A 27,942-nucleotide genomic window follows, 5' to 3' on the forward strand; every position below is an offset into this window, starting at 1 on the left:
ATCTCTCTCCCGAAATTCGTCTCAGCATCGGTCTTCTCCGATTGGCTACTGGTTCTACCTATGCTGATATCTCCAGTAGATTTGGAGTCTCAGAAGCCACATCCAGGTTTTGTACCAAGCAGCTATGTCGTGTCCTCTGCACCAATTCTAGGTTTTGGGTTGCGTTTCCCAGCCATTCCGTGGAAGAAGAGACGTTGATGCAGGTGATGAAACTGTTGGAAGAGGAGATAAACTGCCCTGCTAATGCTAATAATGATGTTACCAATGCCAATCCTTCGTCGTCGTCTTCAGCGATGTACATGTTCTCTCTGCCATCGTCGTCGTTTGTGACGATCAACGGCAACGAAGAGAGTTGTGGACCTTCCTTCTTTGACTCATCCTCAACCATGATGGCGAATTTCAACATAAGTGGTATTAACATGTCATACTTCATGGGTCCCGATAAGGGGTTCCCTTTCCCTAGTGGGACCCTAGATTTACAGGCGGCAGCGGCGGAAGAGGAGCAGTTGCAGCTAGAAATCGAGGAGGTCTTTGTTTCTACCGTTGCAGAGAAAGGGATGAACAATGGCTATGAGTTTGAGGTTGGGGAGATTGACAACGAGTGGTTGGCTCGTATCCTGAGTGGTGCTCCTTTTGAATTTGTGGAACAGGAGACCGATCTTCGAAACCTCTCTCACACCTGGGTTTTTTATTTTGTGAAGAAGCATTTTACATTTGTCTATAGAACATAGAGTACAGTGTAGAGAGAATGGTGAAGATCAATGGTGTTCCCTACAATGGTGTTACTGCAACTCATCTTTCCCCAAATCGATTTGGGGAAGATGAGTTGTAGGTTTTTATTTTATTTTTTTTGTAAGGGCATTTTTGTCAATTCACCCTTAGATTTTAACACTATTAGACCTAGACTAACAGAATGGGGGTGGGCACGTGGAATTTTTCAAAATTGAGGGATTTTTTCATAATTACGTCAAGCCCGGGTACATGAAAAAAACCCATAAATAATTTGACAATTCAACTAATTTTGTACAGTGAACAAAGAGATCAATGGAAGAAGCATTGTTACAAATCAATTTCCTTATTCCTAACTGAGTCCGGATCCTTTGCTGTATTACAGGGTGTGCGGTGCACATCTTGTGACATAGCAAAAGCCACGTAGCACACATGACACACATGGCCTCTATTATGCCACAGGATGGATGTGCACCCTGCCGTATGACAAAGGATTTTTATTGATTCATAACCTCATACTCATTGATTTGTGACAATTTCCCTTATAATCAGAAATTTATTCACTAATATTGAAATCAATGGATAATCAATTCACCTATTCTTTTTTGGTAATGAATCAATTCACCTATTCATAACCTTATAATCAATGATTTTTATTGGTTTCATTCGATTCGATTTTTTGTTTGGATATCGGATGGTCTGGTGCTATCAGGTTTTTAGCTGGTCCTATCATACCCCAGTCCAAAACCAATCCTTATAGGTTCAGTTCAATATGGGTTTTCTCGATCGGTCTTAACGGTTCAGGCTAGGTTTTGATGGATCTTTATCCCCTCAATTTGTCTGCTCCTCAATTTCCTCAATTTCATCTAATAAGGGTATGACACACTACCTGAATAAGGTCCACCTCTAGAGGAACCGAGGAAATTGACGGGCAAGCAAATTGTGGTGATAATTTTCCAGGTTTTGACACTTTAGTTCAAAGCGTGCAGGAAGTATGAACCGTGGGATGGTGTGATGTTCTCGTTCCAACACGGTGGAGGTCCTTTTCATCAAAAAACAAAACACACGGTGGAGGGCCTGGTGGAAAAACTCTCCTTTAAACTGTATCCTACTCAATTTCTTTTTTTCTTCCTCTTCCTTGTTACAGCGGTTGAAGTGTTTTGAACCAAGGAATTGCAGTGCAGAGCACAATCACCAATTTGGAAGGAATTGCAGAGCAAGACCCTCCCTCCTCAATGATGATCATCCTTTTGAAGTGTAGAATTGACCCAATAACTGAGAGAGGGAGGGACTTTCAACTCCCAAGAACGGCGGCCAACTTGAGTTGCAGCTGATTACTATTTACAGGTCGTCGTTGACGAAATGAAATGTGGGCCGTATGATTCGAACTGTCTGTCGCTCTATAATCGGAGCTGTTCGCCGGTTTTATTACAGTCACACTCACAGCACCACTCTTGCCGAATGTTTATTACAAAATTATTCAAAGCCAAGATCAATCAGAGAATGCAAACAGATACAGGCGAACCTTATAGTTTTAGGGAACATTTCGGAGGTTTATTTAACAAATACCCTTTTGAATTTCTACTCGAAGTGTGGGGATTTAAGTCACGCTCGTCAGTTGTTCGATCAAACACCACAGAAGAATGTCGTTACATGGACTTCCATGATTACGGCATACGTGCATCGTGGGTCCTTCGAAAGGGCACTCCATTTGTTTGTAGAAATGATACACTCGGGCGAGAACCCAAACCAGTTCACCCTTTCGGTAGTGATTCGGGCGTGTACCGCTCTCAGTTATATTGAATTGGGTCTGCAGATTCATGGCTTAGTCATCCATCTTGGCCTGGAAAAAGATGAATTCGCTGGGAGTTCTCTCGTTGACATGTACTTCAAATTTGGTGGATGTTTAGATGATGCTTGCCGAATCTTTGATGGCTTGTTTCGAAGAGATACAGTTACATGGAACGTCATGATTTCCGGTTTCGCTCAGATTCATGATTCCATTGAAGTTTGTAGATTGTTTTCAGAAATGCAGGTTATTGATGGGTTGAAGCCTAATGATTTTACATTTACAAGTTTGCTCAAGTGCTGTTGTTGTCTTAGAGAGGTCGAGCAAATCCATGGCCTTGTTCTCAAATTCGGAAATGAATCTGATGTTGTTGTGGGTAGTGCATTAGTTGATCTGTATGGGAAGTGTGGCAATATGGGTTCAGGCAGAAAAGTTCTTGATTCAATGGCTGGGAAAGATGGTTTTGTTTGGAGTTCAGTTATATCTGGTTATGCAAGAAATGACTGTGGGGAGGAAGCAGTGGTTTTGTTCCGAGATATGTGTAGGAAAGGCTTGAAGCCTGATCAGCATGCCTTGTCGAGTGCTTTAAAGGCGTGCGTTGAGATCAGAGGAATAGAAACAGGAATGCAAATCCATACCCAGATGATAAAAAATGGCTACCATGCAGATTGTTTTGTTTCAAGTGTTCTTTTAAATCTTTATACTGATTTTAATTATATGGATGAGGCTGAAAAGGTTTTCAGAAGCATTTCTGACAGAGACCTTGTTGCTTGGAATTCTATGATCATGGGTTACGCTTTCGTGCCAGAGGGATCCACTGCCTGCATCAAACTCTACCGGGAACTTCGGCAAACTTTCACATTGAAACCCGACGAAGCCACTGTAATTGCGATTCTAAAATCTTGTCGAAGTCAAACAGATTTAGACTTGGGACTTCAGATCCATGCGGATATTGTGAAGTTCAACCTCAGTTGTGCGACTCTTGTAGGAAATGGGGTTATCAACATGTATTCTAAGTGCATGGCAGTTGATGATGCTCGGAAAGCCTTCGACACCATGATTCACAAGGATGAAGCCACATGGAATTCCATAATTGGAAGCTATGTTCAGAATGGGATCCAATTGGAAGCTCTTAAGCTTTGCAAGGAGATGTTAGCTGTTGGTATGTCTTTAAGCTGCTTCAGTCTCCCGTTGTGCATCACTGCTTCCTCAGCCTTGGCAGTCATGGATTTGGGAAAACAGTTCCATTCATCTGTTATCAAATTTGGTTTTGATAGAGATGTCTATGTTGGGAGCTCTATAATAGACATGTATGCTAAATGTGGTAACATAGAGGACTCCATCAAAGTCTTTCACGAACTACATGACCTAAATGTAGTAATTTTCAATGCTCTCATATCAGGGTTTGCACAGCATGGAAGAGCCTTGGAGGCAATTGAGGTATTCAAATATATGGAGAAGATGAACATAATCCCAAACAAAATCACCTTCTTAGCTGTTTTATCAGCTTGTAGCCATGTGGGTCTCGTTGAGGAGAGCATATTAATCTTCAATTTGATGTGTCAGAGTTACGGAATTGAGCCAGAACCTGAACATTATTCTTGCTTGGTTGATGCATTTGGTCGTGCTGGCAGGCTTGAGGAAGCAAGCCAATTACTACAAAACTCCATTGGTGTTTCAGCATGGAGAACACTTCTAAGTGCTTGTAGGAATCACGGGAACTTACTGATTGGAGAGAAATCAGCAAGAAAGGTCATGGAATTGGAGCCCGATGATCATGCTTCGTATGTTCTTCTCTCAAATGTGTATTCTGAGGCTGGAAGATGGGAAGAAGCTATGGTTTTGAGGCAGAAAATGGCAAATATTGGAGTCCAGAAGGATCCAGGAAACAGCTGGTTGATAATCAGAGATCAAGTTAATTGAGTTCAAGGTAAAAAAACTTACGCACTCGAAAATCATAAGGATCTCTAGACATATTGAATCAACAAATGAAAACTATTTCCTTTTGGCGATTGTATTGTTGTTGGTTATTTATTGTGATCAAATAACTGACAGCAGCTTACTTGTGGGTGAACTTACAGATGATCTGAGTGAGGATGATAGCGGAGGGCTTGGGCCAATAGTGCTATTTTTGGGTAAGAACATTTGTGCCAACTTCTACTGATGTTATTTGGTCATGTGATGGTCAAAACTGGCTCATAAGTATTGGAATAGGCTCCTCATCTGAATTAGTTGGAGTTCCTACTTACAATAATGTATTACAATATGTATTCAAAATGTATGATTATCAGAACTGAGGGTCAAAAGGAGAAAAGAATAGCCTATTTTCTTCAATTGAATTTGAATGCTTGAACCACGGAACGCCATGAGTTAGTTTAAGTATTGGAATCAATATATTTTGTATAATTAAAACCTCATACCAGAAGAAACCCCAGAATGATAAAACAAAGAGCACAAAAAATGAATGCCTAGAATCAGAAATCAGTTTTCCTGAGTTCTGCACTGAAATTCAATGACAGAATCACTTCTGGTTAGCATTTAGTGAAAAATATCCTGCTCCAAGAAATAGTATTATCAAACTTTTTTTTTCTACAATGGAAGGTATATTGGCATGTAATATTCCAAATTTCCAGCAAATACCTGATATTTGTTACTGATTACATAATCATGGCAAAAAGTGGTTACTGTTTCTTAAATATGGCTACGTAGATGGATTTAAAGATCATATGCAGAAGTCACTTGGAAATGTACCCTTTGCTGCAATGTCACCATAATGAGATATGGCTTCAAAGAAGACCCATCTATCTACTGAAAACAGAATGTCATTGATGAAAACAATGTAAGTTGTTTCAGGGTTTGAATCATCTTTCTCAAGAACAGAACTGATCCTTTTTTGGGAGGATACCATCATTCCACAAGCAGGGCTAAGTAGTTAATTTGAATACTACCAAAAACATTTCCAGCCACTCTCAACCAAAATGAATCTCCTAAGAAAACATACTTTGATCCCCTATTCCAGCAAAGTAGGATAATTTTTAGTGTCATTCGTTCCCCTATCACTCTTGGTTTTGGATTCCAAATTCAATGAGATATATGGCTTTGGTGTGCATTTATATCAAAATATATATTGCTTGGTGTCTGAACTCATTGACATCCGCCGTTGGATGTCCGAGCTGTCAGGTGTCAACATCTCCACCGAGTACTGCCGCACTGCACACTTTTAAGAATTTGAGAGGATTAAATTCCTGGAACATGAGACACTATTTCGTTTCCAATTCTAAATTGTTTTGTTATCAGAATGTCTTGATTCTTATCTACTTGCCTTCCCGACCGTCTAAGAATTACTTGAGAATTGGGCTTTGCCACACCCTGTTAAATGCTTCACACCTTTGGCAACAGTCGATATTAATTGGGGAAAAGATCCTCACCCGATCGTGTCCAAGGTGCGGACACTGCGTCTAGACACAGTTGGTTGTGAAATGACTACCCAGCCCACTGCCATGGCACCTGAAATTTTCGTCTTGAAATGGGGGCTGGGAGGTCATTCCACGGCCAGCTGTGTCTAAGCGCAATGTCCACACCTTGAACACGATCGCGTTCTTTATCCCTATTTTAATAAATTATCTATACTTGACAATGTTCTCTGCCAAAAGACAAGTTAATATTCTTTATTAATTATTTATTTTTTAACAGGGTATACTGATATGAACAAACCGCATATTGGTTTTTATATTGGGAGTTAAAACGAATCAGATAAAATCCACCCGAATAAATAGGATATTCAAATTCGTATCCAATTAGATAGTTTTTGGATAATGTTTTTTTTAATACAAATATTCCTAAACGAATACAAATGTGAATCGAATTTGGATTTTTGACTCCTGACATCTCATTATGAGATGTTAATCTCGTTACCATCACATGATGAGCATAAGGATGTTTTTGTTTATTGTGAGAAATTCATTAAAAACCTTGGAGTGACAAAGGGTAACAATTCTGTTTTAAACATCCCCTTGCAAATGACTAGTCTAGCTAATTTAAGATGAAGGATATTTTCAATAAAGGAGCTTTTAAAGCAGATGGTTATGATGGGGTTCCAGCTTTGTGCACTTCTAATCTAAGACTTCTCCCTAAAACAAAATCCATAGCCCCATTTGTCTAGACGTTGAGTAAAATTAGAACAAAACTAAAATAAATTAATGTTTAGCAATCACTACCAAATACTAACTAAACAACTAACACAACTACATACTAAATATTGAACTAAATCTAAATATTCCAATTCGACCAAAAATAAATCTTAATATTCTATTAAAAAAATTTCAATGATATTTTGGATAAAAAGTGAATTACAAATTATTATATACTACACTACTGAGTCAATTAAAAAATCATTCTTGATAACGATTCTCTGCACTTTCCTTCCCTTCTAACTAGCAGGACCCTAATGACCATTAGATGCAACATTCCCTTCATTGATGACGAGTGCAGGAGAGCATGGTGTTTTACATTAATGGCATCTTTTGCCTTAATTTACCCAACAAATCATAAACTTTGTGATTCCTGCACAATAGCTTTGATTTCTATCAGCATTCACTGCATCAGAGTGGTCAAGTTCTTCAGATGAAGAAAGGGCATGACAGTTAGATAATGATGAAAACCCAACCAGAAAAATAAACTTCTTGATTCATGTTGAAAAGTATTGATTTCTCCAACATCCACTATGGTCAAGTTCTTTCACCAATTGCACAACAATTTTTTTACTTTTTGAAATCGCAGGTGGAAAATACAACTTCTTACCTCATGTTTCACCAGGTCCACCGAACTGCATAATATATTGCATTCTCGGTGATCAAAAATACCCCCAAGGAAAAGACAGGCCTTATAAAATTTTGGATAGAGAAAATTTAGGTTCAGGTTTACAAGATGTTCCATTTCTGCTCCAAAGCATTGCAGATCATCCCTAAACAATATGCAGCACTCAACTGGTAGCCTGAAACTGAAAAGATTAAAAAAATAATAAAAAATAAGACAGACATAGAGAGAGAAGGGATCATTATCATCATTCATAATATTAATTGTTATGGATAATTGAAATATGAAAATAAATAGAAAGATACAAAACCACTTCAAGAACCAAAATCCATGGAAACATATGAATCACAAAGTATGTGGAAACATGGACTGGGGCCTTCTTTTGGGTGGGTGGCGTGGGATGGGGGGGGGGGGTGTTGGAATAGGCAAAGGAGAAATTCAATTTGGTGAATGGTTTCTCAGACACCAAATGAAAAGGAACTTCCACATAATCTCTCTAACGCTCACAAAAGGAAAAGGAAAAGGAACTTTGGGGGAGGGGGGGGACATCAGCTGAACAAACCACTAAAAACTCCTTTCAAATCTTAGTATATAACAAACCCAAATGTAATTAATAGTTGAAAACATTTTGTAATCTTACTATTAAAATCCTCTTGTAAACCTCGTCTCTTGATTAGTTCTTTGTCAGAACAACCTTCCTCCCAGCCCAACGGATACGACATACAAAGCTTACCCACAACTAAGTCAGCCATCTGCAATCATTCATGTCCATCTTTTGCCTCCTTTAAATTGTCTAGGCAAATAAAACTCCATACAGATCTTCAACCAATTGGATTATGGTATAATTCTAGACATCAGTAAGTCATAAATCATGATCCATACTGTCCAAGCATTCAACTGTCCCACATTTGGCAAATGGATTTCAAATATTTGAAGTCAGATCAAATTCATCTATCCTTCTCTTCCCAAATTCAATACCCTCCTACTTCTTTAAAAAAACAAAAAGACCCTGCAAAATCTTCTTCACCCCTGTTTAAAAAAGACTTCTTGATTTAGAAATAACAACTCAGCCTTATCCCAACTAATTGGGGTCAGCTACATGGATCCTTGCCCTCCAATCATCTTCCATGGTTACTACTTTACAGAATTTCAAAATCAAGATCTCCTTCCTATCCTCACTAGCCACCTGCACTTTGATATAGTGATTCCTACCCCTGATTTCAATCATGCATTGCCACAGGTGTGCGTAAATGCTGGCAGCTCCCTAAAGATGCATGTTTGCAGAAGATCTTCCCTGTTCTAAGAAGTATTTCTCCTAATCTCACTTCCATGGCATTTCAGAAGTCTAAACTGTGACTTGGCATTTTCCATCCTTTTCTTTCATTCAGATCCTCACATTGGATTCGATCCTTTTCTTTCATTCACATCCTCACATTGGATTCACCAAATGCCAGACCTCACATTGGATTCACCAAATGTCAGAGGAAAGCATATGGAGGTCCTGACGTAGATCTTTAAAAGGACTTGCAATGATTAAATGAATCAACAGGTTATTTTGATTCATATTCTGTAGAGGGTTTTGGTTCCAGCACAAGATGATTTGAGGAGCTGGAAATGGGAAAATCTAGGAAATGCTCAGTTAAATCCTTATTTGAAGGATTACCAAAGGCATCTCAAGGCCATGGAATCCAGCTCACCCAGAGGATGTAAGGACAAATATCCATTTAAGAGGATTTAAAAGTTCATATGGAGAGGATATTAAACTCCTCAAGGCCTCAGGCTGTCCGATAATTTTCACCCTAGGGTACTCTGTTAACGTGGCATTTTCTCTTTAATAGGTCTGGTGATGTAGGATATTGGAGTTAGCCCTTGATAAGACTCCCCTCTTCCCCCTAAAAAAAAATGTAAAATGGTTTTTGGATATTTTAGTTTAGGGTGCATCTTGTTGTCACCAAGTAGGCGAACTAAGTTGTAACCTTAATTTTTGCCCCTTGTTCTATTCCCAAAAGTTATCTAATGCATGGGTAATCTTGTCATTTCACATGGACAATGACAATTTTAGAAAATGACATAATGATAAGTCACTTTCAACTTATTTTGAAAACCTTTTTTTACCCATGACTAAAATAACTTTTGAGCATAAGACAAAGGGCAAAAAAAGTAAGGTCACAACAAGATTTTCCCTTTAGTTTAACTTAAAACTCTCTTTTTTATTGTAAAGGGTGCTTCTGTAATTAGACAAAGTTGGCTTATTCAGCGTAGGAATTAACAACTATAGCATGGGTTTTTTTCTCTTTCTTTTTTTTTTTTTTTGGGGCGGGGGGGGGAAGGGGGTCTTCACTTATATTTTTGTTCTTTGTAGGAGCTGAAGAAATGTTTAGTATGATTCTGAGTGATTTTTAATTTCAATTAAATGGACCCTTCAATCTTTTTGCTCTTTTGGACTGGTCTTTCTGAATAGAACATTTTTTACTTCTCCCATATGCTTTTACATTTTGTAGGGGTAACCTATGTAAGTATTCATTTACAATAAGACACCTCTACGAATCAAAGAAGTGCTTCCCGAAAGAATCATCTGAGAAAATCAGGATACCAAATGCAATCCAATTTTCTATTTAAAAGAAACATTTTCCCAATGCCATTTTTATCTTATTTCTTCAGCTATTTTATATCTTTGTTCATTTGAGATGAGTTGCTGGTCTCCTATTTCTGTTGCAATCGTGGAGTTTAGTTGTAGTTAAGTAACTTCACTCTCAGTTACCTGATAGAATAGGAAATGATCTCTTCTGCTAATTCTTTTGACTCGAGCCAAACCCCCCCCCCCCCCGCAAACATGTCTTCTCTTGGGGCTTGGGACATATAAAGAATGAACAAGCCACTTAAAAGAAAATGCATTTGGAAAGTTATTTGCGCAGAAAATTGTAACTGGAAGTATTTTTTTATGCCATTCTCTTTTGCTAATGGAAAAAAATATATAGAAACTTAATTCAATAAAGAAAAAGTTTCTTTCTCCCAATTTTAGTTATTGGAGGGTTTGCTTTTTTTGATTGGGTAGAATTGACTAACTCAAAGTCCCAAAGAATATCTCTCTTTATAAATTAGGTACTCTTCTAAGAATTGACGACCAATGCAAAAGGAACACCATTCATCTCCCCACCACCTTCTCAATGATAAAAATATTATCCTAAAACGCATACAATTCTCTCTCCCCTTCCAACTTCTGCCACAGATAGCAATGCATTATACAACAACAACAACAATTCAGCCTTATCCCAACTAAATGGGGTTGGGTACATGGATCCTTGCCCTCCAATCAGCTCTATTAAAGGTTATACTTGACACAAGGCCTAAGCTATGCATGTCTTTCCTCACCACTTCTCCTAAGGCCATTTAAGTTTACCCCTAACTCTTTTAGTTTCCTTCAATCTGAATCAAATCACTTCTCCGTACTGGAGCATCCAAAGGCCTCCATTGAACATGGCCATGCCACCTCAAACTACTTTCTTGTAGCTTATCACGTATTTGAGCTACTTTATGATCATTCCTTACTTTATCCTTCCTAGTTTTGCCACTTATCCATCTCAACATCCTCATCTCTGCTATATGGAGTTTTTATCTATATGGTGCTTCATAACTGCCCAACTTTCTGCACCATACATCATAGCTAGTCGTATGACTGTCCTATAAATTTTCCTTTAGATTTTAATGGAATATGCCAATCACACAATACTCCAGACGCACCTCTCCACTTCATCCATCCTATTTTAATTCTATATGAAACATCATCTTCTATATCACCTTCTTTATTTATAATTGAGCCAAGATACTTAAAATAATCACTTTGTGAATTATAACCAAAGTTACACACCATATACTCCGTCTCTGTACTTACTTAAAACTTTTTGATTCCAAGGTTGATCTCCATAACTCCAACTTGGCGTTAATCCCTGCTTTTGTCTCATCCACCAAAACAATATCAACAGCAAAAAATATACACCAAGAACCTCATCTTGAAAGTCTCTAGTTAAATCATCCATGATAAGCGCAAACAAATAAGGGCTTAAAACTGATCCTTTATGTAACCCAATTGTAATTGGGAATCCACTACCTTGGCCCCCCATAGTTCTTACACTTGTAATTGCATCACCATACATATCTTTAAATATGTCCACATATTTACTTGAAACACTTCTCTTCTCTAGTACTTCCCAGATTAACTCTTTGGGGACTCTGTCATACGCTTTTTCTAGGTCAATAAAGACCATATAGAAATCCTTCTTGCAATCTCTAAATCTTTCCATAAGTCTCCTAATTAGGTAAATAGCTTCCATCGTGGATCTGCCTGACATAAAACCAAATTGGCGCAATAGTAGTTTCTTGTCTCAAGTGAGTTTCAATAACCCTCTCCCATAATTTCATAGTATGACTCATTAGTACTATGCTTCTATAGTTGTTGCAACTCTGAATATCACCTTTATTTTTGTAAATTGAAACCATGATACTTCTCCATTCATCTGGCATTTTCCTCGTGCTCATAATCTTGTTAAACAAATTGGTTAGCCAAGATAAACCATAGATGCCTCAGCTCTTCCACACTTCTAATGGGATCTCATATGAGCCTTGTTTCTTGCCTACTTTCATCCTCTTTAAGGCTTCTTTTACTTCAGACACCCTAATTCTTCATATATATCTACGATATGTGATGTCTTGATGAATAATGCAGTCTTCTGAAACACTATTACTCGAAGTGTCTTCATTTAATAGACTACAGAATTAACCTTCCCATCTCTTCTTAATGTCCTCATTTCTTATTAGTTCTTTGTTAAGATTATCGTGTTTAGTTATTTGGGGTTATTTCTATCTTTTATGGTTCTTTCTTGTTAGTTCTATTTAGTTTTATGTCTCAAGGGTATTTTGGGTGTTTCTCATTGTAATTCACTTAAGGTTGATTATAAATAAAACCTGCCTCTCACGATTTTTGGGTGTTAGTTACTAAATCGTGAGAAGTCTATTCTCTCTCTCTCGGTTTTTACTTCTTCTCTTCTCAGATCTTCCTCTTTCTTCTTTGCTTTCTTCTTCTAGTTCTCTTGCTGGAGGTTAGGTTTTATCTTCAGTTCTGTTACATGGTATCAGAACATTGAATTCTGATCCACAAGATTCTCCTTGCTGCTGCTGCTTTGAAGGTTTTCATCCTTTTATTTCTATCGTGGTCTACAACAACCATATGTTGCTTATATTGATCTGAACTCTAGTCATATATTCATGAAGGACTAGAGTTCACTGCTATCTTGCATGCGATTGTGTATGTTCTGTTCTTTGTTGAAGCCCTTGAAGATTGGTTCCTTGCTTGTCTAAAACCTTGACAATCGATATTCCAAAACCCTGTGGAAATCGATTTGTTTTTCTTCTGGGATCTGTTCTTCATTCTTGCTACTGGATTTACAGTAATTATACATCACTATTGGTGGTTATCTTCACCAAAGATTATACTTTTGTATTGGGCTGTTCTGCCCTATTCTTCAAGGCTATCGGTTTTACCCTGATCAGGGTTTTCTTTTGGGCTGTTATCGACATTGGTGTTTACATTTATTATTTTCCCTAATGGCTGATTCTAAGTCTTCTACCGACAACTTTAATATTCAGATTACCAGTGTGAAGCTGAATGGTGCTTCTAATTATCTTCTTTGGTCTCAAGCCTTTGAGGTCTATATCACTGCTCGCCGGAAGATGAAATACCTTACCATGGCGCCTCTGGAATCTACTGATGACAAATATGATGATTGGAAGGCTGAGAATGCAACCCTTCTTTGCTGGCTTTGGAATAGCATGGAACCCTCCATTGCTTCTAATGTCATGTTTCATAAAACTGCCAAGGGTGTTTGGGAAGAACTCAAGGAAAGCTACTCTCAAGATACAAATCTGTCCCGAATTTATGACCTCAATGAGAAATTCTTCTCTTTTAAACAAGATGGAAAATCCCTTAGTGAGTATTACAGTTCGTTGAAGGGGATGTGGGAAGAACTTAATGTATACCAGCCTATCTCTACTGATGCTACTGTCCTTGCCCACTCAGGTACTATTGCTTGTTTTGCGTCCTCATCCTCTCCGTGGGTCATTGACTCCAGAGCATCTTCTCACATGACCGGTAAGCCTAATTTGTTTTCATCTTACACACAGCCTTCTATGTCCTCTCGGATTTCTATTGCAGATGGATCCTCCATACCAGTCACTGGTTATGGGAAAGTTTCCTTGTCTTCTGACATATCTTTAACTAATGTTCTTCATGTTCCCAAGCTTTCTCTTAATCTTTTGTCTGTTAGTCAATTAACTAAAACTTTGAATTGTTCTATAACCTTTCACCCTTCTTATTGTGTCTTTCAGGATCTTGCTACAAAGAAGAAGATTGGTGGCGGGTATGAGAAGGGAGGCCTCTATTACTTTGATTTGGGAACTACATCTACTACAGCGGTTGCTACTTCTCCTGGCGTATCTCCTTTACATTGGCACTATCGGCTAGGACATCCTTCTCTCTCCAAGCTGCAGCACCTTGTTCCAAGTTGCAAGTCTGTCTCCCATATCGAGTGTGAAGCTTGTGAGCTTGGCAAGCATCATCGTACTGTTTTTCCTTTGAGTCCAGAGTCTAGGAGTACTTCTTTATTTCAGTTGGTTCATTCGGATATTTGGGGTCCTTGTAGGGCCAAAAGTCAGTTAGGGTTTTCTTATTTTGTTAGTTTTATTGATGATCATTCTCGGATGACATGGCTGTACCTCTTGAAGGATCGATCTGAATTTGTATCTGTCTTCAAACAGTTTTATAATGAAATTCGAGTTCAGTTTGGTGTTCCTTTAAAAACTTTGCGTACTGACAATGCCCTTGAATTAATTCAGCGTGCGGTCTCTCAGTTTTGTTCTGACAATGGCATTCTTCACCAAACTTCTTGCTCTTATACACCCCAACAAAATGGTGTGGCAGAGCGCAAGAATCGCCATTTGTTAGATGTCGCTCGTTCTTTGATGTTTCATATGCATGTTCCCAAACTCTATTGGGCAGATGCGATGTTGACAGCTTGTTTTCTAATTAATCGTATGCCTTCATCTGTTCTAAATAATCAAATTCCTTTCACAATAGTGTTTCCTAATCAGGTTGTTTTCTCTCTTCCTCCTCGTGTTTTTGGGTGTTAGTGTTTTGTTCATGTGCTTCACCCCGGGCTTGATAAGTTATCTCCTCGGGATGTTAAGTGTTTGTTTCTTGGATATTCTCGTACCCAGAAGGGGTATCGCTGTTTTGACCCTGTTACTCGCCAACAGTTTATTTCTGCTGACGTTACCTTTTTTGAGAGTTCCCCTTATTTTGTTGGTTCCTCTGTTGATGTTAATCTTGATGAAGTTGGTCGGGTTGCTGCCCCTGCTCCTCTTCCTCCTCTTCCTCTGCCGATAGCTGCCCCACTTGTACAGGTTTATGTGCGTCGTCACCAACAGCAGCCGTTACTCCCACTTCAACCTATTGCGGCCCCACCTCTACCGCCACTAGCTGATTCTTTGCCTGCAGATCCTCCTGTTGCTGTTGATGACATAGTTGTCCTGGCGCTGGGAGAGGTGGCATATCGAGCTACGCCATGGTGGATGTAAATATATCGTTCGATATTTGTACATATAAAAGTTAAATTTAAATTTTTTTTTTTTAAACCATTTAATAGCTTAGATGCTTTGCTCCAAATCACACACTTTGAAGAAAGACTATTGCTATCAAGCTTGAAACAGGTTAGCCTATCATTTGATTTTTACTATTGCTTTCAATTATTTGATAGGTTAATCTATATTTTCAATTTTTCATACTTTCATATACACTAATGGATATTAGTTACACTTTCATGAATTAAACCATAGTGGCATAGTATATTAGTAGTAGTGTAGTACGCTTTTCATGTTGATTTTTGATGTTATAGGACATATATTATAGCATACTAAATGACATTAAAAATAGAGAAAATAAAAAATTAAACATGGTCGACATGCTCGCCATGGCATGTCGATATATCGACGTGACACCCTTCCACGACTTGGATCACCGTGACGCCGTGACAATTATGGTTGATGATCTCCCTATTGCTCAAAGAAAAGGTACTCGTCTTGCACTACCCGTCCCCTTTATCCTCTGGCAAATTATGTGTTTGTTTCTCATCTTCCCTCTCATTATCGTGCTTTTGCTACTGCATTACATTCTACTTTTATTCCCACTTCTTATACCCTTGCTATGTCTCACCCTGAGTGGAAAAATGCTATGGATGTGGAGATGGAGGCTCTCATCTCTCGTAAGACTTGGTCTTCGGTTGATCTCCCACCTAGTAAGGATCTTGTTAAGTATCGGTGGGTGTACACGGTGAAGTACAATCCCGATAGTGCTGTGGAGCGGCCTGAGGCCCGTTTGGTTGCCAGGGGTTTACCCGAGCTATGGGGTCGATTCTTGTGAGACTTTCTCCCCTTGCGTGGCTGAATTAGTTCGTATTTTGCTTTCTTTGGCTGTTAACCTTGAGTGCCCTGTTTGAGATGGATGTGAAGAATGCTTTCTTATATGGTGACTGCGGGAGGAGGTGCATATGGAGCAACCTCCACAGGTATGTTGCTCGGGGGAGGATAGTGTCAGAGTTTGTCGCCTTCATAAGGCAATTTATGGACTGAAAGCAGTCTCCTGTGCCTTGTTTGATAAATTTAGCGTGTGTTGTTGCTAGTTGTGGATTTTCTTAGTACTACTCGATCGCTCTATCTTTGTTAGGCGACAGGGTCTAATGTGGTCATCTTAGCAGTATATGTTGATGATATTATTATCACGGCAATGATGCTTCCGGGATTGCACGGTGAAGACATATCTACTCGACAATTTTCAAATTAAGGATTTGGGTAACCTCAGGTATTTTCTTAGCACTGAAGTTGTTCGCAGTTCTCGCAGTCTAAGCTTGTCCCAAAGGAAGTATGTTCTTGATTTACTTGATGAGACAGGTATGACGGGTTGTAAACCTATTGATACTCCCATGGATCCTCATGTCAAGTTTAGTGCTTCTGATGACACAGTCTTTAGTGATCCACACCAGTATCGACGCCTAGTCGGTAGACTTATCTATCTTACAGTTAATCGTCCTGATATCTCTTTTGTTGTGGGTGTTATCAGTCAGTTCATGCAGACACCTAAGCAAGTTCATTGGGAGGTTGCGTGTCGTATTTTACGTTACCTTAAGGGTGCTCCTGGCAAGGGGCTTGTCTATCGCCGTCATGGACACACTAGCATTATTGGATTTTCTGATGCCGATTGGGCTGGGTCTGATGGTGATCGTAGATCTACTACTGGTTATTGTACTTTCTTTGGTGGTAACTTAGTTACTTGGAAGAGCAAGAAACAGACTACTGTTGCTCGTTCGGTCACGGAGGTCGAGTACTGAGCTATGGCTCACACTGCTTGAATTGATGTGGGTTGGTTCCTTTACTCATGCTCTTGGTTATTGCAGTAATCAGCCCATGGAGATGTACTGTGATAACCAGGCTGCTATCTATATTGCCAACAACCCAGTGTTTCATGAACGAACCAAGCACATTGAAGTTAACTGTCATTTTGTTCGCGATGTTGTTCTAAAGAACTTGATTACTACTCCTTTTGTTTGATCCCAGTTTCAACTTGGAGATATGTTTACCAAAGCTTTGTTTCGACCACAGTTTGCAAGTGGCCATTCCAAGCTGGATCTTGGTGATGTCTACGCTCCAGCTTGAGAGGGAGTGTTAAGATTATCGTGTTTAGTTATTTGGGGTTATTTCTGTCTTTTATGGTTCTTTCTTGTTAGTTCTATTTAGTTTTATGTCTCAAGGGTATTTTGGGTGTTTCTCATTGTAATTCACTTAAGGTTGATTATAAATAAAACATGCCTCTCACGATTTAGTAACTTAACTAAATCGTGAGAAGTCTATTCTCTCTCTCTCGGTTTTTACTTCTTCTCTTCTCAAATCTTCTTCTTTCTTCTTTGCTTTGTTCTTCTAGTTCTCTTGCTACAGGTTAGGTTTTATCTTCAGTTTTGTTACATTCTTTACCGTCTTCACTTTTGATACATCTAACATGGTTAAGATCTCTACTCTTCCTTTCCCTCGCTTTAGCTATCTTTTCTTTTATGCTTAGATTGTAATAAAGATCTTTATATTTCTTCCCCCGGTTTTCCCACAATCTTCTAATGTAGTCCTAGATAGGTAGGAGACCTACTAGGAGCCAGATAACAGGATCAATAGCAAAAGGAGTTGTTGGTTCGATTGGACAGCACTAGGTTTTAGGTTCATTCTAGGGTTTAGGATGGGAATTTGGGAATGGGTCTTATATGGCTTTAATATGCAGCTCTAGGGGGTTATTATGGGATAAAAATAATTGGATTTGGGAAGGTTTTAAAATTTTGCAATTTTGGACAGAATTGAGTTGCAGGTTTTGGGTTTTAATGGAGTGGAGGAATGGAGGGGATATAGTGGGGATTATGGACTGGGTTTAAGGTTGAGTGTAGGGAGAGGTGTGGGGGTTGTATGCTGGAAGTTTGGTCTGAAACTGATGGACAGATCTGAAATTATGAAGGAGTCCTAGTTAAGGTAGGATTTGCAGTTTTAATGGAAATTAGGGTTTGATGGATGGAGGGGGGTGTGGATTAGGTTAGAGGATGAAGAGGGGAAGGATATATGCAGGAAACTAAGATTACTAACTGGTTTGATCTCCTTCAAAGGCAGCAGTAGCAGCTTGAAGAAACTCGATTGAATAAGAAGAAGGACCTCCCGATCTACAAGATGCAAGGAGTCGATCGGAGTCCACCAATCCCTTCACCTTGATATTACCTATAAGGTAGCCTTAATATTACTCACAAGGTTCACTCAACAGAGCAGAGCAGCAGTTATGGCAGCAAACAAAAGTTTTTTCATTAATTAAATTCGTATGTAATGCTGGCCTCCATTACAAACTTATATAGAAGACTCAAAAATAGACTTAGACACTAAAAAGGAATGACCTAACCCTATCCCTAACCTATTCGGTAACTTAAACTGACTAGGAAACTAGAATACTAAAGGAAATAGACTCAAAACATGGCTGGACTTATAGACTCCTAATCCAGCCCAACTTACATCACATGACCACTTAAGTTGTCACATGACCACTTAGCCAAGTCACATGATCACTTGAATTGAACCAATTGGATGCAACCAATTTGAACCGGTTCAATTAAAAAACATAAAAATAAACTAAGTATTGGACTAATCCCGTATGCAACCTATATACCCATATTTTAGGCCCATAAAAGTGGCCTATTACATTAGAAACCCATGGGATCAAAGGCCCAACATGTAACCCAACCCTAGACTTATTCCCAATGAAACAAACCCTATTTGCTGATGAATCTGCATCATCTTCATAGCTTCATTTCTGGCCAATTTATACCTTTGTAGATCCTCTACATCCTTCGTCCTTTGCCATGTCTTAAAACTAGCTTTTTTAGTCTCAATGACTATTTGAACCTCATCATCCCCCCCTACCAAGTCTCTCCAGAGGAATGACGCTTTCCTTTCGATACGTCTAGGACATCTTTCACAGCATTGTTAATACAAGTAGTCATCTCATTCCACATTGTATTAGTCTCCCTCAAAGTCCCACTATCTTTATTTGACTACTTCATTAGTAAATGATTTCAAAGTATCTCCTTTTAAGCTCCACCACCTTATCCTAGGGCAAATAAGCTCACCATTCTTACGATTTTGTGTAGTGAGGCACATATCCATAACCACTAATCTATGTTGTGCGGTTAGGCTCTCCCTTAGTATAACCTTACAATCCTTATATAATAATCTATAGGACCTAAATCATGAATGCAAAGAAACCTTGTATGTGGGGCCAGCCAGATGTCCTTTTTCAGTGAAAGCCAAGAAATGCATTTAAGGTTGTAGATGAATTGAAAAAGCAAGGGGCTGTGAGACCTAATTTTTGGAAGGGTACTTTTGGCTTTGGCCCTTTTATTTAGTCTGTATCACAATGTAGCTCAAAGTATTTCATGAGGTTTAAATCCAACTAACACTTGGTTTTAGAAAACCAACCACATGCCAGAATTGTAGATGAAGGAAATATACCTGATTCAAAGGAAATCCAATAAACAGAATTAAGGACTTAGATGTGAACAAAATTATCAACAGATAGTAATCAGATATAGGAGGATAATACACCAAAAGTTCAGATTAATCGGAAGGTCGGATCGTGAAATCTGAACAAGTCCTAATGGAAATATGAAACTGATAACAGCAGTTTGCTAAACGAATGGGGAGAATATGTAACTCAACAACCAGAATCCAGAATGAACAATAAAACTAGATGAAGGCTACTCTTGTGTGAGAGAACAGAATCACCAAATCTCAGATTAATCCAAAGGTTAAATTCTGGGATATATTAATCTCCCACTGTAGATAACAGAACAACAGTAGATGTCAATTCAGAAAGTAAGGTAATTAGAAAGCAATGACCAAATAGTATAACAAACAACAGCTGAAGATCAAATTGAAGGTATAAGGTTTACTGAAATCGATGATTGAATAAAGTACAAAGTACTTGAAATCAGATTTGCACCAAAAAAAACAGAGAAAAGAAAAAAGAAGAGAGGATATGACCGGTGAATCACCACCCTAGGTCTAGGCTGGAATCACTACACCAAGTATCTGAATCATCACAGAAATAGAAGGCAAGAGCCTGAGCCTTGCAAGTGCTTAAATAGACTACTAGTACATCTGAATCATATAGGCCTTAGGAAAACCTTTCAGCCAATAGGAAACAAGTAGTAACAACTTCATAAAAAAAGGGGGGGAGGCAAAACAGCAATAGAAAACCCGTAGGTCAACCTACAATTTAGGGCGTCTTAACCAACTTAAACTCTAACAAATAGAGGATAAGGTAAGAGTCCCACCAGGTTGGAACTCAGCTATTGCAATTAACAAGATAAAAAAACAAAAAGAATGTTATCTCAAATAAACTACTTAAAAGGTGTCTCAACTCTCATGATGGGAAACTATTGCTGGTTCATATCTGACCCAAAAGCAGGTGAACCAGTCCCACAGCCGAGTTCGTAACTGAGTCAACTCAGATGCGTTTTATTGAGTAGAGTTGCCGAGTTGACTCAGATTCTTTCTCTTCTTTGGTAATTCTTTGAGTACCTTTGATCTGCATTAGTATTACTATGTACTGACATTCTATTCTGATGCAATATTTGGGGAATTGAACTTATGTCGATGAGACACAAGCCCACTCTTATTTATAATAATGATGGAGAAGTACAAGTTAAAATAATACCCTTAGGACAACACAAGATAAACCCTACTGGACCATTATACCCTTGTACCCAAGATACAACACTCCCCCTCAAGTTGGTGCATAGATATCAATCATGCCCAACTTGCCAACCACTGAAATAAAATTCTCAACAGGTAAACCCTTAGTAAATACATCAGATCACATGTTTGGTTTGATCATGCTGAACTGGGTTACGGGCAATGCTAATTGCTGATTTGTTATTTGAGTAGAGATGCATGGGTACCTAAACTAATACTCCAAGATGCTGAAGTAAGCCCTGTAGCCAAATCAACTCACAGATGTTGTGGGCCATAGCCTAAAAACTCTACTTCTGCATTGGACTGAGCCACTACTGCCTGCTTCTTGCTTCTCCAGGTAACTAGGTTACCACCAACATATGTACAAGAGCCAAAAGTATATCTCCTATCATCAGGGCAACCAGCCCAATCGACGTCTGTATATGACTCAATACAATGATGAGTATTAGAGAAGATGAGAACACCTTTCCCTGAGGCAGCCTTTAAATATCGCAAGATCCTGTAGACAGCATCCAAATGAGATGAATATGAATCATGCATGTATAGACTGACCATGCTGATAGCAAAGGCAACATCTGGTCAGGTATGGGATAAATAGATAAGTCTCCCAACTAGCCTTTGATAGCTGCTCTTGTCAACTGGTTCACCCTCCTTACTACAAATATGCGAATTAGGCTCCATAGAAGTGTCAGCAGGCTTACAACACATCATTCTTGTATCTGTCAGGAGATCAAGAATATATTTCTGCTGTGATAAAGAAATTCCTTTAGCAGAATATGCAACTTCTATGCCCAAGAAATACCTCAATTTTCCCAGGTCTTTAATCTCAAACTCCTATCCTAGGATTTCTGTCAAGGAAGAGATTTCCTTCATGCTACTTCCAGTGATGACAATGTCTTCAACATAAACAATCAAGATAGTGATATGGGAAGAAGTTCTCTTGATGAAAAGGGTGTGATCGGCATTGCTTTGCTTGTAATTGATAGATACCATGGCCTTATGAAACCAACCAAACCAGGCTCTGGGTGATTGTTTTAAACCATACAATGCCCACTTGAGTTTACAAACTTTCCCTTGAGTCTTTTGAGAAGCAAAACCTGGTAGGATTTCCATGTATACTTCTTCCTCAAGCTCTCCATGCAGAAAAGCATTCTTGATATCTAGTTGTTGGACGTCCCACTCTTGATTCACCGCACAGGATAATATAACCCTAACGGTATTCATCTTGACTACCAGGGGAAAAGTTTCTTGGTAGTCAATTCCTCAAGTCTATGTGAATCCTCTAGCAACCAACCTTGCTTTATACCTATCGACGGTCCCATCAGCCTTCTGACTCACCACGAGCACCCATTTACATCCTACAACTCTTTTTCCAGGAGGAAGTTGCACCAATTCACACGTGTTATTCTTCCCAAGGGCTCTCATTTCTTCAATCATTGCCTCTTTCCATTGTGCATTAACCAGTGCTTCCTGCCAGTTGTTAGGAACAGAAACAAACGATAGGGAAGAAACAAAAGCATGGAAGGAAGGAGAAAGAAAGTCATAAGATAACACATTAGAGATGGGATGTTGAGTACACATTCTTTTTCCTTTTCTAGTTGCAATTGGTAAAACAAGAGTTAGGACACTAGAAGGAAGAGACTTACCAGACAAATGTGGAGCACATGTAGGACTAGACTCTGGGTAGGCCAATTGGTGAGGAGAGAAGGTGGAGATCTTCACAGCTTGCTCCTTGTTTTTCCTCTTTCAAGAGCGAACAAACACCTTCAAAGGAGTATACGTGATGTTGTTGCCTGCTCCCCCTGATCCGTGGGCTGAGGTTAACAAGTGGTTCCGGTTCCTCCTAAACCATGGGCTGATGTTGTTCCTGCCCAATTAAACTATCTACAATTTCTCTATCATCTTCCATCATGGGCAGCTCCATAGGTATAACTGTGAAAAACACGTCTAAACCTCTCAAACCAAGCCTTTGGGGACTATTTGAGGTTGTATAGAGACTTCTTGAGAAGACACATTTTCCCTTCAACCGAGGGAAACTTGAAACCTGGTGGGGTTTGCATATACACTTCCTCTTTCAAGTCACCAGGAGTTCTTCACTCTACACATCCAACTGATACAATGGTCAGTCTCTATTGGCTATTACTGCTAAGAGGACTCCTATCGAATTGTGTTTAACCACAAGGGCAAATGTCTCCTTATAATCAATTTGGTTCAAACTCCCCCGAAGAGGTGCAGGGGATGAATAATAAGGAATTGTTTCTTAAAAGACGACATCAATAGTAACAAATAGCTTGCGCGAAGGAGGGTGATAACATTTGTAACCCTTCTGAGTGGCAGATTAGCCCAAGAAAATGCAACGAAGTCCCTGGGATCTAGCTTGCCTTGCACAGGATGATTGCGTGCAAAAGCTACACAGCCAAACACCTCTAGGGGTATAGTAAAAGTAGAGGAACCCATGAGAAGATCCAGTGGGCAACGACCATCAAGCATGCAAGAGGGCATTCGATTAATCAAGTATGCAGCCAAGAGAACCGCATCACCCCAAAAACATGGAGGAACAAACATTGCAAATAGCAGTGAGCGAGCCACCTCCAGAAGATGACGATTCTTGCGTTCAGCTACCCCATTCTGAGCCGGTGTGTCAACACAACTAGTCTGGTGGATAATGCGATGCTCACTAAGATATGACTGACTGGAGATCTCCCACCATGTATTCTCGCCCATTATCAATGCAGAGAATTTTAATCTTTGCACCAAACTAAGTGTGCACCATCTTATGGAAGGACTTAAGGCAATGAGAAACATCACTCTTCTGATGAATTAAGTAGATCCAAGTGGTGCGACTAAAACAATCAATAAATGTAACAAACCACCGGAAACCAGAAATAGACATACAACGGGCAGGGCCCCATACATCAGAATGAACCACACCAAACGAAAATAAACTTCTATTATCAGAAATGGGATAAATATGTCTAGTCTGCTTTACCAAAGTGCAAGCATCACAAACAAAACTATTTGGATTACATGTCTTAAATAAAGCTGGAAAAAATTTAAATAAAGTCCCTAAAGAAGGATGACCCAACCAACGATGCCACTGATGAAGATCGTACAGAGCAAGTATGGAATCCTCAAGAAGAGAAGTAACGTTTGATGCTAAAGGAGAGTTCTCTCTGTGAAAGAAGGGGTAAGACTGTGTACATTATGACCCTCCCCAGACCCCGCAGTGGCGGGAGCCTTGTGTATTGCGTACGCCTTTTTAAAATTATTGTTTAAACTTTTGGTTTGAAAAAATTGATTTTCTTTAAACAAAAAAAGATAGGGTAAATTTACATTGGTTAGGGCTCAATTTTATGTATGTTAGACACCTTTGGTTGATGAGGCCTATTAGGCAGTTGTGATGGACTTTGAGCGTTTCCTCAAACATAGCATGACATGGTCTTCTTTTGTGATAGAGTCGGAGGAATGATTTCATCTGCAGTGGCAGCAATCTTCCTCATCTTTCAAGCCCACCCGAAACTCTATGTGGTACTGACATATAGTATGAAAAACGACTTTGTAGGGGTCTTTTTGAATTTCACATTGGTTGACAATTGAACATTTATAGTTGTAACACTTGTACATATACTTGTAAGTTGTAACACTTTGACATTTATTAATATTAAATGGTTTTTCTTCATTTGTAAATTGTAATGCATATTTAGCTGTTTTTTTTGAATTTTATGCGTTCTAGTAATAAATTAAGTGTAGCATAAGCTATATTTGAAGAAGTGTACAACCAACAACACTACCAACCTAGGGTATGTAGTATAGGCTATATTTGAAAAATTATACAGCAACAACAACAACAAAAAACTCAGCCTTATCCCAACTTAATGGGGTTGGCGAGTATTTGAAAAAGTATACAGCTAAGAACAATACCAACCCAGGGTATGAAACCAAACTAGCATTTTGGATGTTTTTTAATAATCTAAAGGTTCTATTATGTTTGGAGATGTTTAATTAGGGCCCGTCTGAAGTTTCAAGCCAAAATATGGTCATTAACCACCAAAATGGTCAAACGAAACCAACCACTGAAAATGCAGGCTCCGCGAATTCTTATTCGAATCACAATTCATCGGAAATGATTCCGATTACTAAAATCATATCAAAGGTCTACAGTATGTTTCAATGCAAATTGTATTTTTAACTTCTCAAAAAAAAATAAAAAACTTCCGACTGTGTCCATTAATTAATTATGAGAATATTCTATAAAAGAAGGAAATTAAGTATCTAAAGCGGAAATTACCTGATATAAAATCATCAGTATACTCAGTATTAATTTTCCCATGGGCCATTGCACCAACCTGAACACACATAGGATTATCTAAGTAAATGACACATCGTCTCAACCAAAAAATCGAAAACTTGCATATACATTAGAGAAAAATTAAGGAATACAAAAAGATGGAACCTGATCAAAGAAAAACAATTTTTTATGTACCACAAAAACGAGGTTAACATCATTGTTGGCAGCATTAACATAGTCCTGGATCTTAACCATCCTTTCTGCGCTGTGTGAGAGTCCTGAAATATCAAGAGCTTTTCAGATCCTAACCAAGATACTCGGGTCTAGTCAAAATACTTGCAAAATAAGAGACTTACCTATTCTGCGAGAGTTGAGAGGTAAATATTGTGTTACAGGATTCTTAATCACACGCAAAAGTTTATCACGCTTACCGCTAGCATTTACAGTGAGCTTTTGCAGTAGTTGCACTGCAACAAATTTAAGATACAAATCAAAGAAGTTAATGAATAATAAGTAAAACAAAGCAGAACTAAGATACTGTACATAGACAGACAGACACAAAAAAGAGTAGCTGAATCAACTGAACTTACAAATTAAGCCAGAAAACCGCTTAAATGTCCTTGGCATACGAACATAGGGTTTAATTTCAAAAAGCACTCCCTTCTCGGTCTTCACATAGAGGGCTTTTAGTCTTCCAGCCTTGTTGAGTCGGCTATCCAAAATCATAAGGATAGCCTAAAGAATTCGACAATTTCCAAAGTATAATGAGTACTCAGAAACGGTTATAAATTCATGAAAACAGAATTCAGCCAACATCATCCAATACTCAATTCACATTAAAGAAAACCACTTGAGGAAGCATTGAAACTTAGTTCCAAAAATTGAATATTTCCACATTAGAGGTATGAATTCGGTCTCTTCACTTTGAATAAATTGGTACTCATTAAAAAACAACAACAAAGAAAAAAAAAATAGATGAACAAATGAAGACTCGTAACACCAAATTCAAACAAACCTGGAAAGCAATGTCAGGCCTGTAATTTTTAGGATCCTTCCCATGTTTCAGCAAAAAGTTGACGTGATCGTCCGAATTTAGAAGTTGGTAAGTCTGCGTAAACAAGAACAAATAATAATGATTTTCAAAAGGGGAAAAAAAAAAGGTAAAACTTAGCATCCAGTAGAAAAATCAAATCCACAAAAGGAAGACCCAAATTTTCAAAAGAGAAAACCTAATCCTTAAAACCAAAAGCCTTGAAGAAGAAAAAGAAGCTGGTAGTGGGTAGTTATATAAACCTTTCCCACTTTCGCGACTTCTAAAGAAGCCCTCTCTAGAATGATTATAACCCCAGCCCCAGCGTTTGCATTGGAGGGCACTACTGGAATCCCAGGAAGTTCATCCACGGCCTCCTCTGCTCTCCTCTCGTCTTCTTCCTCTTCTCCTTCTGCCTCCTCTACCTCTGCTGCTGTTTTCTCCCGTTCATTCTCCTCCTCTTTCACTTCTTTCTCTTCGTAGTATTCTTCTTCTTCTCTCTTCTTCCGCTTAAACCCTTTCACCTTGTAAGGCCTCACCATCCTTCCCTTCTTTCTCTCTCTCTCTCTGTCTCTGTATATGCGTCTGCGCGGCCGCTGTGTTGCTCTATTTCTCACTCCTGCTTAAACCCTTTCACCTTGAGTTCGGACCTTAGTTAGTAAGTTCGGGAACGGCAATTGAACAGGAATGGATACATACGACAATTAAATGGACTAAACGGCAATAATACTTTTAAAAAATCCGGCGTAATAAAACGCATTCGGCAATAATACGATATGCGTTTAATACATATTTAATACGACCATTCTATAAGTAAAAATACGGGCATATATTCACTATGTAACAGACATTTACCACCTAATAAACAAAATAATAGCATATACACAATGATTTTAGTGTGTGGTTCTTTTAGAATCTTTTAACCAAAATCAGAAACAATCGTCGTATCTCCAAGATACTTGAAGCATTGGGGAACCAGAATTTTCTATCCTTCTCTGTTCTCAACTTGTGTTACTTCCACTAATTACAGCCTTAATCAGAGAGCTAAGCTTAAATCTTCAGATTAACATTCAATGTACTTCAAAAAAAAAAAAAAAAGCAAATCGAACCAATGCAAGTACACCTTTATTCTGGGTTAAAGTAGGTGGTTCTTTTAGATCTTTGTCCTGTAGCATAGCTTAGCAGGGTTATTTGTTCTATATAAATCTTCAAATCTGCAATTCCCATTTCCAAATCTCTAAAGCAATGGTGCTTGATTTGAGTATAATTGATTAAAAATTAGTCAAAACACTCAGGCCACTTAAGCTTCAAATACTTCCAAAACGGAAAGCTGTTTTAAGATTGAAGAACTTATTGGGTTTGAAATGATGATCAGAACTTGGGTTCTTTCATTAATTCACATCTGGGTTTCGAATTGAAAAATACAAAAGATGTTATATTGATTAACACAACAATGGAACCAAGAGAAAAAAGAAGGGGGTTGAGGAGTAAAGTAATAAGAAGCGGCAGGACGACATGGTCACATGAGACCAAAATAAAAAATACAAAGGGCTTAACATTCAATAATGCTATTTACATTCACACAGCAGATAGTATAACTTACAGGAGCGAGAGGAGGAGAAAGGGGCAAAGAATGGCAGAGGAACAGAGCTTGTCCGCCACTCCACCGCTGCAATTAACCTTGAACGGAGACGGAGAATAGGAAGGGAGCAGGGGCTAGGGGGTATTGAACCTTATATGAAGTCTCGCCGGCCGCCGTTGAATGGAGACCGAGACGAAGCAGGTGATCGAGCAGCACTGCAGCAGACGGCTAGGGTTCGAATAGTGAAGAATAGACCAGAGCTTTTTGCCCTTTTTGCGAACTGAAGGGGTTTTGTGTGTTTTCTCACTTTACCTTTAGCTTTTTTTTAACAT

The 27,942-nt window shown here is 38.8% G+C and overlaps 3 protein-coding genes and 1 long non-coding RNA gene across 5 annotated transcripts; 3 read left to right on the forward strand and 1 right to left on the reverse strand.

The window, feature by feature from the left end:
• The first annotated feature begins 16 nt into the window (after positions 1–16).
• On the forward strand, positions 17–21,409 carry LOC122664560. Its single transcript, XR_006333352.1, has 4 exons — positions 17–179; positions 1,900–1,907; positions 21,207–21,211; positions 21,397–21,409. It is a non-coding gene; the product is annotated as an uncharacterized LOC122664560 (long non-coding RNA).
• On the forward strand, positions 293–737 carry LOC122664559. Its single transcript, XM_043860425.1, has one exon. It carries the CDS (start codon positions 294–296, stop codon positions 729–731), a length of 438 nt encoding a protein of 145 aa, XP_043716360.1. The 5' UTR covers position 293; the 3' UTR covers positions 732–737.
• On the forward strand, positions 2,045–9,895 carry LOC122664557 (pentatricopeptide repeat-containing protein At4g39530-like). The gene is made up of 2 exons (XM_043860422.1): positions 2,045–4,448; positions 9,696–9,895. The coding sequence occupies exon 1, from the start codon at positions 2,108–2,110 to the stop codon at positions 4,439–4,441; it is 2,334 nt and encodes a 777-aa protein (XP_043716357.1). The 5' UTR covers positions 2,045–2,107; the 3' UTR covers positions 4,442–4,448; positions 9,696–9,895.
• On the reverse strand, positions 7,022–26,624 carry LOC122664558 (ribosomal RNA small subunit methyltransferase NEP1). Of its 2 annotated transcripts, XM_043860423.1 has the most exons (7): positions 26,292–26,621; positions 26,014–26,106; positions 25,589–25,733; positions 25,355–25,465; positions 25,194–25,276; positions 24,999–25,056; positions 7,022–7,517 (listed from the first exon to the last, which is right to left on the reverse strand). In XM_043860423.1, the coding sequence occupies exons 1-7, from the start codon at positions 26,568–26,570 to the stop codon at positions 7,438–7,440; spliced, it is 849 nt and encodes a 282-aa protein (XP_043716358.1). In that variant the 5' UTR covers positions 26,571–26,621; the 3' UTR covers positions 7,022–7,437. The 2 variants fall into 2 exon arrangements, with proteins under 2 accessions (XP_043716358.1, XP_043716359.1); XM_043860424.1 differs by lacking the exon at positions 24,999–25,056 and having other exon boundaries at positions 26,292–26,624.
• Between the last annotated feature and the right edge of the window lie 1,318 nt (positions 26,625–27,942).

The sequence above is a fragment of the Telopea speciosissima genome, chromosome 6 (assembly GCF_018873765.1).
Source record: "Telopea speciosissima isolate NSW1024214 ecotype Mountain lineage chromosome 6, Tspe_v1, whole genome shotgun sequence".
Classification (NCBI taxonomy): domain Eukaryota; kingdom Viridiplantae; phylum Streptophyta; class Magnoliopsida; order Proteales; family Proteaceae; genus Telopea; species Telopea speciosissima.

Coding starts and splice junctions, on each gene's coding strand:
- LOC122664557 (XM_043860422.1), top strand. CDS start 2,108: ATGATTCGAACTGTCTGTCGCTCTATAATCGGAGCTGTTCGCCGGTTT.
- LOC122664558 (XM_043860423.1), bottom strand. CDS start 26,570: ATGGTGAGGCCTTACAAGGTGAAAGGGTTTAAGCGGAAGAAGAGAGAA. Junction 25,466..25,588: donor GCGGTTTTCTGGCTTAATTT/GTAAGTTCAGTT, acceptor AATTTGTTGCAG/TGCAACTACTGCAAAAGCTC. Junction 25,277..25,354: donor TCTCAACTCTCGCAGAATAG/GTAAGTCTCTTA, acceptor TTGATATTTCAG/GACTCTCACACAGCGCAGAA.
- LOC122664559 (XM_043860425.1), top strand. CDS start 294: ATGTACATGTTCTCTCTGCCATCGTCGTCGTTTGTGACGATCAACGGC.